We start from the raw sequence: 23,295 nt of genomic DNA on the forward strand, positions 1-23,295 counted from the left end.
TGTTTAAAGCACGAATAAAACCTTTACTTCCATTTTTCATAAAATTAATATATTCAAGTGGAATATTCATCTTCTAAATATAATACGGGTGATCAGCCCGTACTGACCTCCATTCCGGTCATAAGGTACATAAGACACTATATTGGACTAGCCCCGCTATCCTCTTATTTAGCTGGACTAGCCCCGCTAACCTCTTACGCAAATATCCAATCCTTAGGAATTCAGTGAAAACCTTTATATTGAAAAACTCTTATTTTTCTAAACTTAATTCCATTTTAAACATTTACCGTTCTTTGTAATCATTTGGACTCTTTCAAGTCGAAAATCATTATTAGATTCATTTCAGAAGTTCATATGATGTAAACAAGGGTATAATAAAAGGAATGCAAACTAGAGAGCGATCAAGGTAAGCACGTATATTAATAATGTACGTAAAATAAAGCTATTTCGAAGCAAGATGTTAACAAAACATGTGTATTATTAATGTAGGGATCTCGGTCAACTTGGGTATCAACTGGGTAAAATGAATCATCAGGAAGTATGGGGTATAAAGATGCTCAGGTGAGAATATGATAATAATATGAAACAAGGTATATATAGGTATTTACAAGGAACAAGCTAATAACAGGGCCTATCAACAAGATCAAGTAACAATACCATGAAAATCCTTCTTTCTATCATTCGATACCATAAACTTCTCTTATTGTTTCATTCTCATTTAACATTTATAAGAAAGGGCAGAGTTACTTGCCTGAGGAGCTTTCCTTTTTCACAGGGATGGAGTTACTGCCACCTAGAACCTCTTTTCCTTTCCTAGTTCAAATGCTTCTGCTTTCCAAATCTATAATATAACAACAAACCCTAATTAGGGATCTTATAAACAATTGACGTTTTTCTGAACCTCTAACTTTCTACCCCATTCACGTTAATTAATTCACCTCATACTATTACTCATAATTCTGACCACACTACACGCGTAGCAGATAATCAAACTTATATACATATACCTTATACCTTTAAATCACTTCATACCGATTTTTTGCACATAAACAAACAATCATACATACACGTACCTTATTCACATCGGTCACATAAAAACACATTCATATCCATATTCTAGTATATACCGATTCTTCTGATCCATTATTTATACTCATGTAAACATGAAGCCACTTAAGAACATATTCTATTTTACAATCATCTCTTATTTATAATTAACATGTAAAAGTTTATAACATCGATACTATAACATTTTAATCACACTAGGTTCCCTTTATAACACATAATTTGTACCAACAATCCGGCATGACCTGTTCATAAATACACTAGCCAATTAACCAATCCAGTCAACAATACACAACAATATTACAAACGAACTACAATCTACAATTTCGATCTAAAACTCATAACCAACAATCAATTAAAATCTGAATTTTTAGCTAAAGCACACATGCACGATCTCATGTCGTAATTAAGCACATAAACGAATTATATTATCGATCAAATGCAAAACCTAACCAAAATAAAAAAATTGAACCTTTAAAAACCTGCATAAATATGATACAAAACATACATCGAAATCAATTTATATTTGACATATAATCGAGCGATAATGTTTAATAAAACATCAATACCGAACCAAAATTTGAATTTAAGAAATCAAAATTATAAATTTTTGACTTGAACTTAACATGCACGAATTAAAATAAAATTATAATGATTTGTAGGGCCCAGACGAGCATCACCTCCCAACACCGGCTCACCAGAGATCACCGCCGGTGGCGGTAAAGTCTCGGTGGTGCCCAACTCGAGTTTTCCACACGAAACTTCACCGATTTGGATAAACACTATCACAAGCATGTTTAATATCAAGAATCCTGCTCAAAACCACTAAATTCATTCATAAATTTGGTAAAACCGAATTAATCAAGAAAAGGGTTTCTGAAAAACTTTCAAAAAACACACATGCATATATTTATATAGCTGTAGAAAGCAAAACCACGCACATGCATGGTCTCAGAGAGAGAGCGAGAGAGAGGGAGGGAGCAAGAGAAGGAGGGAGCGAGGGAGCGAGGGGGGAGGGAGGGAGCCAGAGAGAGACGGGGGAATAAGAAAGGGGAAGGGGAGGCTGCTCCTGGTTTTTATATGTTCAGGGCCAGTTTCGTAATTTCATAAAAAAATATTTCAATTAACAACTTTCTAATTAAAATAATGTTGATAATTATTGGTAAATTTAATAATAATTAGGAAAAAGAAATTATAAAATCGAAACTTATTTTTAAAATGAAGTTTACGAGAATATCTACCTCTCAGTACTTTTTAAATAATAATTAAGCGAACGGTTTATTTTATGCGAATTTTGCAAGATAACTCGGAAAATAGAAATAACTTTTAAAAAATCATTTTAAAATACCCAGACCTTAAAATAATTCCAACGCTTATTTTTAAAAAGTCTCTAGAACACCATTCCAGAGATAATAAAATAAGTTTCATAATTTAAACATACCCTCATGATTTTGTAAAAATATATAAAGGTCAAATAACCTTTATTTCTCACTCAATAAATCATTTAAAAATATTTAAAAATTCCAAATTTACAAATTCAAACACGTAAGGGTCAAGTAACATATATTCAAACATCACATCAATAAAATCTCATGTATACCCATTTTTCATTTAAACACTATTTATAACCAATTTCACTTTTAGCAAATAATCGCTAATCTCTTCTATATATAATAGGAGAACAAGAGGATAATATTTATGAGATTAAAAAGTCTCATTGTAAAGACTAAACTACCCTTATTTTTAATATTTATATAAAAGGTGTGGTTTGTGGGAATCGAACTCGAGATATTTCATTCACCTATACAACCTCATATCACTACACCATATTGTCACATGTGTTTTTTTATCATACACATAATATGTAATTGTGCTAAATGAATATTTTAATTAACTTTAAAGATAGTTAATTGAATTCCGCAAAAAAAAAGATATTTACTTGAATATTTGTACAGTTAATTTTAAAAATTTGAATTCAAGATATATAGTTAGGCATAATACATAAATGGATTATTATCTTATTTAATAATCATTTTTTAGTTTAAAAATATATCTCATATATTTTTAACATATTTTTAATATAAAAAGTAATTAAAATGTACATATATAATTTTTAAAAAATATATTGAAAATAGAATCGCTTATATATAAATAATCTATATTGGTATTACATATTTAGATAATTTCAAATTATAATGAGTCAATGCATTTTAGTTTATTTCAAATTTGAAATCAGAACTTGGCTCATTGTTCAAAAAATACTCGAAATTTGACTAAATGACCCGACCGAAAAATCATCATCACATTCTACGTTTAATAAATTTAAATTACAAGCTCGGCGAGAATATCTTACCAATAATGTGAATTTTTTTAATATCTTATGTTAATAAAAATTAATGTGTTTGAGGTCTTTCTTGGATCAAATCAATTGATTATTGTATTAAAATTACTAACTTCACAGGTAGCGCATTGTTGTTTTTGGGATTTGTCTCGATTTTAAAAATATTCGAAATTTGATATGAGATCTCACGAGATTTGTTAAAACTACGATGATATATTAAATCGATTTATTTTTGATTTTTCACTTTAAAAGAACTAGCTTTTTAAACAGAATTCTTTTAGATAAACAATATTCATTGATCAGATAACATTGTACAAATATTTTGAATTATTCAAATAAAATTTATATCTATACAATATTGTAACATTTGATTCAATGCATTTTATATTATTAAAAGAAAAAATATATATTATTCAATAATTTGAAGGAAATAACCAGTTCAACTGATATTTATAAAATTTTATCGAATTGAAAAATATTAATTTTAGGAGAATAGTATACAATGTTATCAAATTATTATATAAAGAAATATTAGAGTCGTAATTAAATAAACTTAAAAACAGTTTAAATAACGATATAATTACATTTTTTCCTTCGAATTCTTGAAAAAAATTATGAATATCAATAATAAGTATTTAAAAATATAATTTATTTTTTGTTACAACCATGATTGATACTCGGTTGCGTAAAAAATAGATGGATTGTTTGTGAGTGATAATATGAATACCAAAAATAAATTATATCAATTAATTTATTACATAATTTTAATTTTTGAATAATTATAAATGCATGTTATTTAAGTAATCAATTATCTCACTAGATGTTAATAATGATTATACATGTACATAAATCAGTTATTTAGCATATAAATAATTGAAACCGTCACAATTTACTAAGAAATATAACATACGATAATTTACATGCTAACACACACACATATAACTTAATCTTACTTTGTTAACAGTAATGTAAATAAAAAACGAACATTTTCTCATACATACATACGTTGAATTTCAAAAACAAACATTTTTCATTAAAATCAAATTTTATATTAACAGTAATGTAAATTTTACATTATTGTATATTATGATTGCAAGTCATTCTGACTTCAGTTATGCATTTTTTATCTTTTTAAATTGAGTAAGTTAATTTTAAGTTAGTAGTGAACTCAATAATAATATAGACCAGTACATATAGTTTATTTAAATATAATTCAAAATTTTTGGTCAACTGTGTATTCAACATATATGTTATTTTTTAGTTTTTACTTTGTAAACATACTAACGACATTCTATATTAAGTTTAATCGTTTCGTTTTAAACGTATACTGACTACCCTGTTTATATTCATTCATTAAATACAAATTATACAACACAAACAAGAATATATATATTGCTTAATTAGCTATATTAGAAACGTTGTTTAATTTGGTAATGTCTTGTATGAAAATAATGCATATTGATAAACAATCAATTTGTATTTGATATAAGTTAGACATTGTACAACATTTACAAATAAGAAAACAACTAAGAGCAACTCCAAAAACCTCCTTGCATTTTCACTGCAAATAATATAAAAAAATGAGCTCATAATTATTTAGAAGCCAAAATCAAATAACATTTCCAACAATTCTCCTTAAACTCACTCTATATACATTTTTTTACTTATTAAAGTCATTTATATTAAATAGACGGGTAAGAAAAATATAATATAATAATAGTTGAGGAGGGGGTATTTACTTCTAAAAGTGAGAAAACATTCGGACGTCCTAATGTCATAGAGAGGGACAAGGAGCTTGTTGGAGAGAAATTTTATCTCAATTTCTTCGAAATTTGACTTAAGAGCCTGTATAAGGATAATGTTGGAGTTGCTCTAATAACATTATAATTGCATGATGCATATAATAATTCTAGAAAATGACACGTGTCTTGCACGGGTCATTTATGCTAGTTCAAATAACGATATGACTTCAATTATTCGTATCTATATAATCACATACACACATAAGACTCTTCATATCTCATATTATTCACATAATTCACTAAATTCTCTTTTTCAACAATAATATCAAATCCATTTTTCGCTTAATTGTCTTTTACGGGTCGCGTCTAAACTAACGGCCCAACGGTCATTCCGACTCGATCTTTATTTACATATCATAATTCATGTCTTATACTGACTCATCAAACTGGAAAAAATTATATGTAAATATTCTTTCAGTAATTTCACATAATTTACACATAAACCACACAATTATATTTATTCACATAATATAATTCACGAAAATCTCAGTCGTTACAATAGAAATTTGATAAGATAGAGTATCATCAATAACTTTACTAACTCTTAGAAATTTGATAAAAAAGTACATGTTGTCATTGGCAAAGACACAATCTAGACTGTTTACCTAAATAACAAATTAAATTACCAACACCATCATAGCATCTACCTAAATCCAAAATAGAACGGGCTTTAATTTAAGTGCACCTCTGTTAGATATTGAATGCACGGAATAGTAACACAGAGGGGGTGAATCTGTTTCTTGGATTTTACTTGGTTAAAACTATTTGGATTATGGTTAAACAAAGCAGTTCAGAAATGTAAAGATATTATATTTAACAGAAATCACACAAAACACAATTTATCAAAAACTCCCTTTTTGTATTAATTTAGTTTGTCTTGCTACAAATCTGTGTTCTAAGAAAATAAGAACTCAGCTACTATCTTGAGAGAATACAAGATTTTTCTAGATCTGTTTGTTACTTCTAAACTAAGGACATGTGCATACTTTATAGATTAGCAACATGGGTTTACAAAACTTGCACTAAAATGTACTAAACCAATTTCTAAAGCAACATTGTCTATTTCCTTTTCTGGTGTTAGAAAATCTGTCCAGAATCTTGTAGGTCTGTGACTTTAACAACCCAACTAATAAAATTTCTCAGGATAATACTTATTTAAATCCAAACTCCATTAAAATCCAATAAAACTTTCAGTTCTTGAAATAAAATACAACCAAATTACTGTGAATATAATCTGCGATTAATACATATAAATCAAATAAGTGTATGCATGAGTAAACGAAATCAAACAGAGAAAGAAAGGATATAACCAAAGGGAGATACTCGAGTCCAGTTGAAAATGTCTCCTTAAAGCTATTTCGCCTCTCACCGTATGTGCGAGTCGATAGCCTCCCAGGATAAAACGAGATACTAGTATAATCGATAGATCGCATATACTCTCAGCGAACTTGAACTAAGCCCGAGAACTATCACCCGGAATATTGGAAAAATTTAAGACTAAAGAGACCGAGAATGAAAGAGATGACTCTTATTCCCTTGACTTAATAAAACTGATGCCCTAAGACTCTATTTATAAAGAGATGCTTGAAAGGACTTGTTTTTCTTTTCGATGTGGTATATGCTATTTATAAGAAAAACTAAGGAATAGGTTTGTGCTACTCTCGATATGGTACAAAACCACTTTTCATATTAAAAGGTAAAACTTTGGAACAACAGTTCTCATTCACCTTTTACTCATTTTGAGCGTGTAAATATGCGTTAGAATCCCCTCGAAGAGGAGAATACGTTCCAATAAATACACACCACTAACATATAATGTGTCTCAGTCATATAGAGTCTCAAAATGATTCACAACTTAGTCTAAAATACTAAGTTTGTCCAACAATCCCCCATAAATGAGATTGATGGTCTAGTAGCACGCACCACATAGACAGATAGACGCGGAGCTTGACTTGGTGATAGTTTCGGCGGTCAGATAAGCATACGATAGGTAGAGAATGCTCCTTGAACCTTCGCTCGAATAAGTATATCGACTTTACTAGTAGACAGTATGACGCGATGTCCTTGAACTGTTCGACCGTTTGTGTAAACGATGACATACTCATCACTATATCTTTCCTGACTCATTCAGTTCTCATGATTATGTCCATTTTGGCCATGGAACATCGTTCTGGTTCTGCAGGAGTTTCTAAAGAATTGTGCCTCGCAATTCTCCTTTGAAGCGGCCCCACTTCTCTCCCACATAGGTGATCTTTATCTTATAGAGTAACCCGCGTTTACTCAACTGAATTCCATATGTTCACTCCTGAACTCCATGTATTTATCAAAGATCATTAAAAGCTCAAAGCTTAACCTCGTACTTTACGGGTCTCACTGTTTCCTCATCATAGGAACAGACCAGGGGTTACCCCACAGTGATTTGGTCATCATGATTTAGTTGTCCCATTGAACCAAGTTCTTGGGATCTCCAGTCAGCAATGGTTGGGTGTCCACCATGATACCATTAAGCAATAGGCTTAAGGCCCATCCCTCTCGATGATATCTCAACCACTTCTCTTGATAACCCTTTGGTTAGTGGATCCGCGATATTATCTTTTGACAGTATATAGTCAATAGTGATAATTCCGGTTGAGATCAATTGTCTAATGGAACTGTGTCATCGTCGTATATGACGAGACTTTCCATTATACATCGTGCTCTGTGCTTTGCCAATAGAGGATTGACTATCACAGTGAATCCCTATTGCAGTTACAGGCTTTGGTCATCTTGGAATATCCTTCAGAAACTGAAGTAGATATTCAGCCTCTTCAGCGCATTTATCTAGTGCCACAAACTCAGCTTCCATCGTGGAATGAGTTATCACCGTTTGTTTTGGGGATTTCCATGATATTTCCGCTCCAGCTAATGTAAACACATAGCCACTCGTAGACTTAAGTGTTTTCTTGCTAGATATCTAGTTTGCGTCAGTATATCCTTCTAATACTGCTGGGTATCTTCCATAGTGCAGTCCATAGTCTCGAGTTCCCCTCAAGTACCTTAGTACCCTTATGATCGCTTTCCAGTGATCAGCTCCCGGATTACTCGTAAACCTACTCAACTTGCTAATTGAGCATGCAATGTCTGGTCTTGTACAACTACACCTTTGTTCTTGGATAGGTGCAAAGTCATATCCACAGGTTATATAGTGTCATCATGACATAGCCACTCTCGTTATCCTTGTAATAGGCACAGCTATCACATTCATTAATTTTGAAGCCATTTTCCAGCACGACCTCATCAAATTTTTCATGCCATTTCATAGGCGCTTGCTTCAAACCATACAATGATTTCACCAATCTACAGACTTTTCTTTCTTGTCCTGGGACAACAAACCCTTCGGGTTGTTCCATATAGATTTCCTCATCTATATCTCCATTTAGGAAAGCTGTTTTCACATCCATTTGATGTACAGTTAGATTACGCATTGCAGCAATAGCAAACATCAACCTTATGGACGTTATTCTCGTTACAGGAGAGTATGTATCAAAGTAATCAAGACCTTTTTGTTGCTTGTATCCTTTAATCACAAGTCTGGCCTTATACTTATCAATAGTGCCATCAGTTTTCAACTTCTTCTTAAAAACACACTTGCTACCTAATGGTTTGCAACCAGTTGGCAAGTCCACTAATTCCCAAGTATGATTATGCATAATTGAATCAACTTCATTCTTGATGGCCTCTTTCCATATAGGCCCATCAGGTGAGGTAACCGCCTCCTTATAGGTTTTTGGGTCACCTTATTCGAGCAAATAGGTCATAAAATCAAACTCATAGGATTTCTCCGTTTGTTATCTTTTGCTCCTTCTCACTACCCTACATTTTCGTCTTCACTTTCGTCACTCTCAATATCGTCATCTACAGACTCATGAGATCGTTTAGACGTCGTAGGTTGTTGGTTTCCTGGATTACAGAGAAACAACGTCTCAAAGAATGAGGCATTCCTTGATTCCATAATGGTATTCTTTTGAATATCAGGAATCTTGGATTCATGAACAAGAAACTGATATGCAATACTGTGTGGAGGATATCCGATGAAGATACAATCCATAGTCTTAGGACCTATCTTCACCTTCTTCGGTGTAGGGATCAGTACCTTTGCAAGGCACCCCCACACTTTCAGGTGTTGGTAACTTGGTTTCTTTTTCTTCCACATTTCATAAGGACTTACATCCTTATTCTTGTGCATTGTAATATTTAAAATATTATTTGCGCTTAAGATGGCTTCTCCCCACATCGATTGTGGAAGCCCAGAGCTTAACAACATCACATTCATCATTTCTTTAGAGTGCGATTCTTCCTTTTAGCCACACCATTTGACTGAGGGGAGTATGGTGCAGTGACCTCATGGATTATACCATGTTGTGAACAGAATTCCCCAAATGGTTCAACATATTCACCTCCAAGATCACTTCGTATCGTTTTGATTTTCTCAGTCTGTTGTGTCTCAACTTCTTCCTTATAGATTTTAAATTTATCTATAGCTTCGTCTTTGCTTTTCAACAAATATACATAACAGTATTTTATACAATCATCAATGAATGTAATAAAATACTTGTTTCCTCCTCTTGTTGGAGCGAATTTTAAATCACATATGTCGCTATGTATTAGGTCTAGCACTTTGGTGTTCCTTTCCACACGTTTAAATGATGATCTCGTTAATTTTGCCTCAACACAAGTCTCACACTTATGTTTTGAATCGATAGTAAGTTTAGGTATGTATTCTTTTGCACTTAAACGTTGTAAAGTGTCATAATTTACATGTCATAATCTAGCATGCCATAAATTAGGAGACTCAAGCAAGTAAGCAGAAGAATTCTTCATTTCATTATCGTCCTTAACGGACATTACATTGAGCTTAAACAGCCCATCGGTTAAATAACCATTTCCTACAAACATACCACTCTTAGACAAAATAACTTTATCTGACTCTATTACAATGCGAAAGCCATGCTTACTCAACAGAGAACCAGACACAAGGTTCTTGCGAATATCAGGCACATAAAGTACATTCTTCAAAGTCAGATTCTTCCCAGAGGTCATCTTCAGGATCACCGTGCCTTCACCGTTAATGGTAGAAGTTGCTGAATTCCCCATGTAGAGCTTCTCACCAGCATCGGAAGCTTTGAGGCTAGAGAAAATTGCCTTGTCTGAGCAAACATGCCTAGTAGCACCAGTATCAATCCACCATTCACGTGGATTAGAACCGACCAGGTTCACTTCAGAGACCGTAGCACAGAGGTCTATATCACCCATCTCCTTGGAGATATTCTCTACCATGTTTGCTTCTTTCTTCTTGTTGGGCTTCTTGCAGTCAGAAGACCTATGACCAACTTTATCACAGTTGTAGCACATCCCCTGAAATTTCGACTTCGAAATCCCTCCTTTGGGTGTCAGCTTTGCCCCTTTACTAGAATTAGTCTTCTTGGGCTTGGAGCTTTGAGCATGCTCCACCATGTTTGCCTTCTCAGTGGCAACATTAACTTTCTTCTCGGACCCTCTGTTGTCTTCTTCAATACAAAGTCTAATAATAAGATCCTCCATAGACATCTCCTTTCGCTTGTGCTTAAGGTAGTTCTTGAAATCTTTCCATCCAGGTGGAAGCTTTTCAATAACAGCAGCAACTTGGAAAGACTCACTTATGACCATTCCCTCAGCATGAATGTCATGAATGATCACATGCAGTTCCTGCACCTGACTGACCACAGTCTTAGAGTCTGCCATCTTATAATCAAGAAAGCGGCCAACAATCCACTTCTTTGCCCCAGTGTCCTCGGTTTTATACTTATGGTCAAGTGACTCCCATAAGACTTTAGTTGTTGGCTTCGCACTGTATACGTTATACAACGAGTCAGACAAACAATTTAACACATAGTTCCGACAGATGTAGTCGGAGTTCTTCCAAGCATCAACAGCATACACAGTCTGCATGTAACTCTCAGCAGTGAGCAATGGTGGTTCTTCCTTAAGGAAGCGATCCATATGCAACGTGGTCAGATAAAAGTGCATCTTTTGTTGCCAACGTTTGAAGTTTGTTCCGTTGAACTTCTCAGGTTTTTCAGCATGTGCAGCAGGCACAGTTGGCATAACAAGTGTAGCAGGCACCACAGGTTGAACAGATGGTACGTGTGTCTGTACTACAGGTGTATGCACACCAGTAGGCACCGCAGGTATGATCGGAGGAGTGAATCCTGCCGATATCTGTCCAAGAGGAACACTAAACTGTCCAATGACAGTGTGTCCCACAGGCACATGTCCCGAAGGCACATGTCCAATAGGCGTTTGACCCCCATCAGATCGTACGATCTGTACGTTAGGGTTAATCGGCTGCTGGTGAACCCCATCAGATCTAGTGATCTATGCGTTGTGATCAGCCGTCATATTCATCGGATCGTTCACAGTGTGGTTCTCCATCGATATGTTACTCAACAAAACAAGTAGATACAGATGTATCAGTCACAGATGTATAAAATATAATAGCTTTAAGATTGTGAATATAATCTGCGATTAATACATATAAATCAAATAAGTGTATGCGTGAGTAAACGAAATCAAACAGAGAAAGAAATGATATAACCAAAGGGAGATACTCGAGTCCAGTTGAAACTGTCTCCTTAAAGCTATTTCGCCTATCACCGTATGTGCGAGTCGATAGCCTCCCAGTATAAAACGAGATACTAGTATAATCGATAGATCGAATATACACTCAGCGAACTTGAACTAAGCCCGAGAACTATCACCGGAATATTGGAAAAATTTAGGACTAAAGAGACCGAGAATGAAAGAGATGACTCTTATTCCCTTGACTTAATAAAACTGATGCCCTAAGACTCTATTTATAAAGAGAGGCTTGAAGGGACTTGTTTTTCTTTTCGATGTGGTACATGCTATTTATAAGAAAAACTAAGGAATAGGTTTGTGCTACTCTCGATGTGGTACAAAACCACTTTTCATATTAAATGGTAAAACTTTGGAACATCAGTTCTCATTCACCTTTTACTCATTTTGAGCATCTAAATATGCGTTGGAATCCCCTCGAAGAGGAGAATACGTTCCAATAAATACACACCTCTAACACATAATGTGTCTCAGTCATATAGAGTCTCAAAATGATTCACAACTTAGTCTAAAATACTAAGTTTGTCCAACAATTACAACCAAACCAACAAACTCTAAAAAAAATCTAAGAAAATACAAAACTCCTCAAAGTCTTGAAACTCGCACTCTTCCCCTTAAACAACCCACCTAAAAGAAAGAATACCTGTCGGAGGAAAACAAGAAAAACAAAAGACCGGTAGTGAGCGAAAGGCTCATATACGGATATAAAATAAAGCATAACTGAACAAAGATTAAAAGATGACGAGGCTAAGAACACAACTGAATATCTGAATGAAGCACAATAATAATAGTGAATAAGATAATATAAAAAAATGAATACTCAACTCACAAAATAAAACTAAATGCTTACCACCCAAAACTTATCATACTCTTACACATATCCTTATCAATTATACATAATAATCACAAATAATATAATCGAAAGAATAATGATAAAATGAAATCATACCCTTACACATATTCTCACGCTTACAAAATAATACATAAAATAGCTTACATACGAACATGGGAGATAATCTTACACTTACAGGATGTCATACATTTTCGGTAATCCAGAAATATGTAGTCATCAAAATTTACAGGGGCTTGCACAGCACAAAGCAAATGCTACCCAATATCTTACAGGGGCTTGCACGGTAATAAGCACGTGCTACCTTAAAGGCCAAATCATACACAAACTAGTCATCGCTATACGTGTCACACAACTTCGGCGATACGCTCATACAATTTAAGTACACCGCATAAGAGGTGCCAAACACGAGATTATCCACTCGCGACGGATGTCTTACAACTCCCAAGTCATACAAATAACATAAATAACTCAAAATAAATACTCAAAGGTCACACACCCAAATATTTTACATCTCCAAAATCATATATAAATTTATCAAAATAATCTCAAAACACTCTAATCAAGTATCACAACATTAAACATCACACAAAATAACTAATTACTGATAAACTCAAATCTGATCAGTTCCAAAGAATGCCAAATTACCGAATAAAGATGAATTCAGATGAAAAAGTACGAAACACGAAAGTCATAGAATATTCCGAGACCTTTCCAGAATGGTAAGTCCCGTCAAAAACGAACAAGTAACGAATTCAGAAAATAAATAAATGCGGACTGCAGAACAGAATCAGCCCCTGATTACAATAGTATTTTGATGTTTAAGACATCAAAATTACAGAATTTAGCAGTAGAATGTACACGTAAATTGTAGATATCGAAAAGAGATTTCCATAATGGTATTTCTCATAATATTTGAACAAATATTCAATTTACTATGAATTTAAGAAGTTAGAACGTACAAGCACAATTTCACCCACCAGATTTCATAAATTGCAGATTTCAAGATACTTACAACTAAAATTTCAGAAAACTCAAAGAACGAAAGATGAAGATAATCAAATAAGATTTCCGAGGAGTCTAGAATCACAAAAATCCAATAAATAGAGAATTAAATACAAATTTCACAAGAATTCGGATTACTGGAATTGAAGCACAAGAATCCGATGAAGTATAACAAGATTTAGAATATAACGAAAATATCCGTACACACGAATTCGAATACGAAAATAAAGAGTACAAGGAAGATATCCGTACCTCGAGATCTTAGACCGAGAATGAAAATCAATAAATTTAGAACCCCAATCACAAGAACCCTAATTTCTTAAACTCCAAATCCATAATCTCCGATTTGACTTTGTTTTTCATCTATTTCTCCTTGTCTTGCCTTCTCTTTTCCTCATTTTCTATCTATTTTACTCTCTTCTCTTCTCTCCATCTCTTTCTCTCTTCTCCTCTTTTCATAAAATGTAAGTAATCTCTTTTTGTTCTCCCTGTTATTTTTTTTCAAACCCTAACTCTTTCTTCCTCCTTTCTTTGTTTTTTATTAAAACCGTCACTCTTTTTTTATAATAGCCTTACTATTTTTTTTAAACCAATACCCTTAAAATAATATTATGAATATAAGAATAAAAATAAACTTATAAAAACTATTTTAACTACAGCACACTGAATGAATTGTTTGTTGACCGATAATCTTGAATCTTGAACTTGTCTATATTTTGAATTTGAGATAGTATGTCAAGATCTCTTTTTGTTCTGTAGAGAAGTGACATATCGATAAGTCAAATGACTTATCAATATCTCGAGTTCTCAACATATGTAAATGACTTGTCGAGATCTCTAGTTCTCGACATGAAGAATAACTTATCGACATATCTAGTTCTCGATCTAGGCTTTTAACTTTTTCACATCCTGAGTTCTCTACATGAAGAATTTGACTTATCGATATCTCTGAGATTTATACATACAGAAATTCCTTGTCGATATCTCTGAGATCTCTAAATACATATTTTGACTTGTGGATATCTCTGAGATCTCCACATGAGGTATTCAATTGTTGATATCTCTGGTTCTCTATATCTTCATTTGACTTGTCGATATCTGAGATCTCTATATGCAGAAATGACTTGTCGATATCTCTTGGGCTTCTTAATAAGTCATTTTGGAGTTCTCGACTGACTTCTCGATATCCTTTGATTTGTGACTTGTCAATATCTTAACTTAGAATATTTTTCCTAGAACAACATTATTCAACTCCAAACTTCTACAAACTTCTACCCTTTTCTCTGAGGCATGATCAGGACTTGATTTTCTTCTAGAATTTATTCCTTAGCTTGAAACTATTAACAGAAAAACCCCCAATATAATCTACTAAACATTTTTACAGACTCAAGGAATACAATTATAGAATTCAAATATTGATTATCATACAACTTAATCCTAGGTGTTCAATATGACTTAGTCTTGTTATTATACAGGCATATCTTGCACAATAACCTCTCTAATAGCTAAGGTTTAATATGTATATCATTCAATTACCAGGTTGTCAAACACAGGGTAAAAACCAAAACTAAAATACTTGGTATAATTGATGTAAAAAATATCATTGCATCCAACAAGGGATAATAAAAGCAACCAAGATGAAAAAAATCACCTAATTATTTTCTACGAAGTAAATTTATATTGCTACATCTGATCTTTATTTTCCCCTTTCCATGACGCCCCAAAGCACACAAGCTGCTCACACTATTCTGACTCGCAAAAACCACGCGGTAGTTACGGCTTTATCCTCGAGAAGCTGAGCAAAAGCCTATCAAGAAGTAATATCCAAATCAATATCTTGTGCAAAGCCTAAGGCACTCTAAATAACTTGCCCGGAATAATTTTAGCTGTTGTAAAAAATAAGAAATACAATTTAGTGAGCTACCTGAATGTATTATAATTACTGAGAAAAATGTAAACAGTGGAAATAAAAAACTTTCACAATCAGCATAGGGTTAAATCTCAATATGGTCACTCAACTGAAGGGCACATATCAGAAAACACACTCAAGTTATCAGCGTCTCACTTGCACTACTGTAGTTGACAGTAATGATAGCCCTGTTAGTTTTCGTTGTTGACTTTATGGGAGAATTGACGTGACATGCATCATTTTGATAGCGTATGTAACGGTTCTTTTTTTGACATGGATGACTGCAACGGCTACTTCCTTTACATCTCATAATATATATATATAACAATTAAGGTTCTTCATAGTTGAATGAACCGAAATACAAATTCTCTTTTTATATCAATTCGGCTTATATAGTTTATGTTGATATGTCAACAAACAGAAGCCCCATGGGTAGAAGTACTGGATGTTCCTCCTCTCTGCAGTCGGTGAAGAAGGAAGAACATTAATCGTGTTTTTGTGGGAGACAAGCTAGAGTTTGTGTTACTTGGACTTTAAAAAATCCTGGAAGACGATTCTATACTTGTCACGTAGCTAAGGTAATAATTTGTTTTCATTTAACAATTAATCAATTTTGTTGTTAAAACTGTGGTGGTTTCTAATTATAGGAAGGCCTAGGATGTCATTATTTTTAATGGTTTGAAGAGGAAATATATCCAAGATCTTTGGAAGTGATTACTCACTTAAATAACATGAGGATTTATTTGGAGTAGAAGTTGAAGCTTGTTGAAGATGATTTATCCAAGAGTGTTGAAAAAAGAAGCTTTTGAAGGAAGAAAGAAAGGTGTTGATTGATGCAAGAATTATGTTGGAGGCTGAGAAGCAAAACATGAAAAGACAATTGAAGATTTGTGTGTTGGTAGCTATGTTGGTGGTTGCATTTGTGATGAACATGTAGTAGTTGGTTTATGGCAGTAAATGTGTATGTGTAATGGTGGTTAGGAGTAATTGTTTTGATCAGAATGTGTTGTATGTTTGGCATATATGCAATAAATGAAAAGGTCATAAAGACAAAATTTTGCTACTTGTATTACTTTACAATTTGCCACGACAATTATAATAAATTATGACAGATAACAGTTAAGAAAACATGATAAAAATATAAATAAAATTGAACTTGGATGTAAAAGAAAGCATATCCAAAACATAAATAGCATAAATTAGGTCATAAATCTTCAATACCAAATCCAAGGAAGTCTTACAATGTCTTCAACCAACAGAAATAATTAAATTACATCTAAAGCAAATCCAAGGACTTAAAGTCATAAAGTTTAGGCTTAAAATGCAAACTTGATTTCACCCAACTAGGTTAATTGGATCTTCTGGAGTGTTCTTGAACCCACTTAGCCTTTTTAACTCAAGGCTTAGTCTAAATGCATAAGTCCTCTCTGGTGGAGGATGGTTGTTGATCACCTGGACATTGATGTTTTATTGAGCATGTCTGATTGAACTAGTGCTCTGTTCAGCTCTTATAGGTGGTGGTGGTGTACATCTTGGTAGTCTGAAAGGTATCAATCCTGGTGTAGGCATGAACACAGCTTTTGTCCATACAGGACCTCTAAGCGTCTCACTGAAATGAGCATAGTCCTTGTCACTAACATCCCATTCATCTGCACCCTTACCTTTCACCAAATGCATCTTCTTTCTTGGAACTTTCTTAAAGAAAGCAAGGGGCTCATCATCAGCTAGCTGAACTCAATCTGTTCCACCTTCAACCACTGCCTTGGCCTTCTTCTGTTTCATTCTCATTGTTAAAAATGTTTTATCAATTAAATCATCGATGCCTTGACACTTCTCTGCATCCTCCCTTTCTTGGTGATCAGCTTCATCATTTGTATAATCCTGCTCAAACAATCTCCACACATCTCTGTCACCTATCTCACTTTCATCACTATCATCTTTTTCTTTATCCTTTATAGGCAACTTCCCTTTACCTATATATGATGGCTCATTTACCTTTTTAGCACCAGTGTGTGAGCTTTGAGTTTATGGCTCATTAATTTTAATTCCTTTCTGAGGCCTTCTCACAACTAGTTTTTGCCTTTTCTTCACCTTGGCTGACTTGTTCACAGGTTCTGTGGTGCTCTCATTTCTTTTCTTAATTGTCTCTTCATCAGGTGCATCTCCTTGAGCAGCTTCATTTTCACCAGACTTCTTAGTTGGGCATTTAGAGACTCTATGGCCTAGAAGTGTGCAATTACTATAATGCATTACTCTCTTATTGGTGAACCTCTGTATTAAAACACCAGTGGATGTTGTGGCTTGACTTCTGCTACCTCCTTCACACTCCTCTCCCCTCCTCATTTTCTTGGATCTTTCTCTTAGTTTTTTAGGAATATCTGGTGGCAACATTGTTTCATTTTAGTGGAAATCCCAATATTCTTCCCTATTCATTGCTTCAAGTGAAAATTTGTAGGTAGCAAGGTATTTATACTCAGATACATATTCAAATGGTTCTTTCCTACTTTAGTAGATAACATCAATGGCATGATGGCATGGTATGCATGTGAGATCATACATTCTGCAGCCACAAGTTCCATTCTCCAAATCAATTGTTACAGATCTTGTTCCACTCTTCACCTAAAACTTCTTGGCCCCATCCCAAGCAGTAAACCATTTCCTTGATTCTGTGACTAGCAAATCCAATTTCTTCTTAATTCTTGGAATATTTGGAGATTAGTGTTCAACATCTCATTCCTTCTTGTAGTCATCCTTGTGTAGAGTCTGTGTTAACAGATGGGAGGAGCTCATTCACAACATTTTCTAATCCCTTATGCTGATCACTTATTATTGTCAATCCAAAACCATCTTCTAATTCTAAATCATCCCTCATCAAGGTAATGAACCACCTCCAAGAATCTGTATTCTCAGATTCAACAACACCATAACAAATTGGAAACATTTGGTTGTTAGCTAACCACCACAAACTATTTTCAGAAAACGTCCATCTAACCCTATTAATTTTCTACAACCTGCCTTCCAACCACTTTTCAGAGCAAGGTAGCATACATATATCCTCTTGAACTTCACAGGATCCTCTTCATTTAATCTGGTTGTTGAAATTTTTACAGTGTTGCGAGCATTACTAAGAAGCACCTCATGACCAAAATCTCTGACCCTTGAATAATGTTGTTTAAGACTTTCTGCAATTCCTATAAGTGCCATTTTTCTCAACCTAAGAATCTTTATCTTAGGCACTTGAATTTCCAATTCATTTTTTATAGTTTCAGCCATCTCCTTACAACTCCACTGAGGGTTCTTTCTAATCCTATCTCCAAACAAATCACACAAGTATCTAGTTATTTCCATTTTGTTGCTATATGGTTTAGTGCACAAATGTGAGTCAACAAGTATTTTAATTGTGCATGTCTCACTATCTTTGTCCCCACTACACCACATGTAGAAGGAACACTCTCCCTCACAGCATACTTGGCATCTATAACTATCATTAGTTAGAAACTGAACCCCTCTTCTCTCAAGGACACCATATCTCCTCATTGACTCCCTAAATTCAGCCATGTTCACAAATTTCATCCCAACTTCCCATTTTGGAACCTCATCCCTACCTCCAATTTTCCTAAATGCTCTTCTTTTCTTGGGGTTAGGTGGACCTACATACCCAATTTTAGAATTCTCATCCTCACTTGAGGATGACAAAGACCTCGAGTTTTGAGAGTCAAAACTAGAGTCTTCACTGGGAGATTTCTGAGGTATATTCATAACATTATAAAGGCTATCTTTAAACTTCTTAGAATTTGCTCTTATAGCATGCAACTCATCATCACTTTCACATTTATTATCAGGGACTTCAGTATCTTCATTGGATTCTTCATTTTCACTCACATTTTGATACTCAGGATCATCGGGATCATCTGTGTCATCACTAAAACCATCCTCCTCCTTTTCATTATTATCACCAACTGTTTCTAATTCTATAATTTTATCCTCGACATTAGCAATCCTATTACTTTATTTTGGGGTATGTGGAACATCGACTAACTCAAGGTCGAAATGATCAACATAAAGGTCTATCATACTATAGGGCTTAGATAATGCTACCAAATCTATGACATATATATCATCATAAATTAATCTAGTCCCATCTTTAAAATTGTGACCATCACACTTAAAATATACCAGAGCATTCACATCATATTCATATTTTACAATAAAATCTTCAATATCCCGAAACGATAACAAATCACTATCAAAATCTTTAATAACTTCAGTTCTACCCCCAACATAAGTGACAAAAGGAGGTGTGAAAACACAAAATAACACATAAATATACAACTATATACATATAAAATCAATTACACACATACATACATCTCAAGAAATACATGGGTTCATATATTAAACAACGCGGACATACCTTTTGTTGCAGAGATTGATGATGTCGGTTGCTAATCGAACTCCTAAACGCCCTCAATCGACCAATTTTATTAATGATCTTGCCTTCAATCACCGATTTTATGGTTAGGGTTTTTTCCCCAATTCTCCAATTGCACCCTAATTGCTCTCCATTTGTTTTAGACCGTTTATATTTCGTTTTTCCTATTATAATTCACTCCTGCTTAGTTCGAGTACACGTTAACCGCCACCTGTTGCCATGTCACTCCACGTTTAACTTCCGTTACGAGTATAAAGTCTCCCGTCATGTCAACAACGAAGACTAACGGGGCTATCATTACTGTCAACTATATGAGTGTATTTTCTGATATGTGCCCTTCAGTTGAGTGGCCATATTGAGATTTAACCCAATCAGCATAAGAACACCTGAGCTTCAAGCTCATTTGGAATTGTTTCAAATTATAGCAGATTCACACCAGATTCTTCCACAATATGTACCCTTCTGCGATGAAAGTTCTTTAAATACTCCAAATCTAGCTTCACCATAGTCCCCACTGCAAATACAAAAAACCATCAAAAATAATTGTGAGTAGCTAAATGTAAAGTCTTTAAGATACCTGGTTTGGTAAAAGGATAATGACAGTACTTTTTAAGTTATATCCTTTATTATACACTTAATTAATAATTGCATTTTAACATTTTATCAGAGTCACACTGCTAGTTACTCAGGGTATGATTCCATTTTTACTTACAAGTTGTGATACTATGGTTCATATTAAAAGATAAGGAACTGAAGTCCTAGATTATCTTAACAGGTAAAAAGGGACATGTACTCAGACCCATCAGCTAAAAAAGCCTCATAGCTCCCCACCGATGCTGCAAAAAGAATATGCTAAGATTCCTGGATTTGTACCATATGAAAAAACAATGCATCATGCTTTAATTTATTTATATAATTTGAAATAGATAATAGTTATATATGCTTCCATAAATCTAATTTTTAAGTCTAAAAACGGTTTCAACTTATCTCAACTTGCAATAGGTACGAAATAGACCAGGTGACGCAGCTACTTATTGTTAAAATTTATCATTTTAATAAATTGGATACTCCTCCTTTACTGTGCTATCCAATATTAATAACATTTTCTTTGGTTTTTTGATGATTTTTTTCTACTAAAAGTAATTTCAGTTAAAGAAATTGGCATTATCTAATTACATCATAAAGCAGCAAACAAAGCCTGAACAAGATTAACAGGCAGACCTTGTAGTTCTAAAGTTCCACAATTATTCTACGTCTATTAGTGACAAAGTACGGAGACAAGAATCTGCAGTCAAACTTCATACCTTCTTAATTGTGATAACCCCTATCCTTCATACTTATTTAGGAGCTTCAGAAATAATTTTTCCTACTGCAAGATCATTACATGCACTGACAAAGGCAACATCTGCAATCTCAAGCTTCTCAACCTGCAGGGAACAAGAAGTTTGTCAGGTGGTATCGATCAACACAGAGTAACTCTGTCATCTTCTATCTTGAGAATGGAAATTTGATGTTCTTTGCTGTGACAATCTTACTATTTGAAATCATAGAATTTCCCTCAAATATTTTTAGAATGTTGAAGTAGAGACATTGTCCACCTTTCCTGACATTGATTTGAGCTCAAAAATAAGGGCTAAAGATGTTTTCTCAGTTCCACGTGAAAAATGAATAGGGTTCATCCTAGCAGCAATAACCTAGATATAGCTACAAGTTAAAGAATGAACATAAAAACGATTAATTTTATGGCCCTCTCAAACTTCATTATTTATGGCAAAATACATATAAAAATGATCAGTGTAAATTTCGTTATTGATCTGGTAGATAAAGAATTCTACTTCACACCTTCACGCCCTTAGCAATCAAACCGTGAGCAAGCAAAACATAAGTGGTGAATCCATAACCTGCAAGATCGTTTGTTTTTGCACCATCTTGCCTCACTAATTTTATACTAACATTCTCCAAATGATTCTCTAACATAATCTAATTGACAAGAGATCTATCATAATTGACAAGATTAGCTAAAAATAAAACACATGACACATAAAAATGTATATATCAGTAGTGAGAGCTTTGATCAAACAAGCTTTCTCGCCTTTGAAATCACCAAAAAACCTCCTCAACTGATATCGTAATCGCAATATGTACATTTCCTTAAATAATACCTCCTCTTGATTTCTCAAAGTGACATATATGTCATAAATTAAAACACAAAAATATACCCAAATATACATCAATACACAAACATATACATCAAAATTGACACCCATATAAACAATTCAAATAATTAGTCAATTAAAAAAAGATTAACATGTTCAATTCAAAAATCACTCAACTAATTAAAAATATAGGGTTTTAAATTGAAACCCAATTTAAAAATTTGGGTTCAAAGCTTACCCAATTCAAGCTTGACCTCCGATTTGAGCTTTAAACTCCGATTTAAGTTTTAAATTCTCACCTTTTTAACCTTTAAACTCAAACCCAATTCAACCTTCGACCTATTCAATCTCCGGCGAAAAGAGAGAGCACATTTTCAAATTCCGAGGAAAATAAATAACAGAGAGAGCACAAAGAGAGTAGTCGAGAGAGAGATGAGTGAGTCTTCAGTTGAGCACAGTGAGAGAAGGGGGAGTTGTTCTTAGAGAGACGCGAGTTTTTGATTTTTAGTTTTGTGTTTTAGATATGTATATTTGTTTAATATTGATTTTGATTTTAAATTTTAGCTTAAAGTAGAAAAGAAGAGGGAAATGATTACTTAAAATTTTACTAAGGCATAAAACGGGGGAGTTTTAAGAGGGAATGAAATATTTGGTTAGGGGAATATGGGGGGCGCAATTAGTCATTCTTTTTAAAAACAGACTTACAACATCGGTTGATATAAAAAATCGATATCTATTTTATTGAAAGATATCAGTTTAGAAAAACTGATATAAAAAATATTATTTATATCAGTGACAACATCAACCGATGTCTAAAAGACGATATCTATTTTACTTTTTCCGGTAGTGCAATTGATTTTTATTCAAACACTATGACAAGTAAGACAACTGACCATAATTCATTACCTTGGAAATTTGAGTGTTGCAGTTCCACAAGGCCCTTCAATTGCAACAGGATCGCTCTATTTTTTATTAGCAGCAAGTCGAGTTTAGCACAAATTTTGTTCAAGGGAGAGTTTGTCAATTATCCCTAACATTTGATTATTACACACATGGTGCTATCATGAAATATGGAGCAAGA

At 33.7% G+C, this 23,295-nt stretch overlaps 1 protein-coding gene and 1 long non-coding RNA gene across 4 annotated transcripts; both read right to left on the reverse strand.

Annotated features, from left to right (window-relative positions):
* Positions 1–509: 509 nt before the first annotated feature.
* LOC141707826 (uncharacterized) lies at positions 510–22,744 on the reverse strand. Of its 3 annotated transcripts, none has more exons than XR_012569172.1 (4): positions 22,453–22,744; positions 21,363–21,485; positions 20,041–20,572; positions 510–841 (listed from the first exon to the last, which is right to left on the reverse strand). It is a non-coding gene; the product is annotated as an uncharacterized LOC141707826 (long non-coding RNA). The 3 variants fall into 3 exon arrangements; XR_012569171.1 differs by lacking the exon at positions 510–841 and adding an exon at positions 12,178–12,505; XR_012569170.1 differs by lacking the exon at positions 510–841 and adding an exon at positions 15,273–15,603.
* Positions 15,273–19,810, reverse strand: LOC141706481 (uncharacterized). Its single transcript, XM_074509228.1, has 3 exons — positions 19,803–19,810; positions 15,642–19,626; positions 15,273–15,524 (listed from the first exon to the last, which is right to left on the reverse strand). The coding sequence occupies exons 1-2, from the start codon at positions 19,808–19,810 to the stop codon at positions 18,579–18,581; spliced, it is 1,056 nt and encodes a 351-aa protein (XP_074365329.1). The 3' UTR covers positions 15,273–15,524; positions 15,642–18,578.
* Positions 22,745–23,295: the final 551 nt, after the last annotated feature.

This window comes from Apium graveolens, chromosome 2 (assembly GCF_009905375.1).
Source record: "Apium graveolens cultivar Ventura chromosome 2, ASM990537v1, whole genome shotgun sequence".
In the NCBI taxonomy this organism is placed as follows: Eukaryota; Viridiplantae; Streptophyta; class Magnoliopsida; order Apiales; family Apiaceae; genus Apium; species Apium graveolens.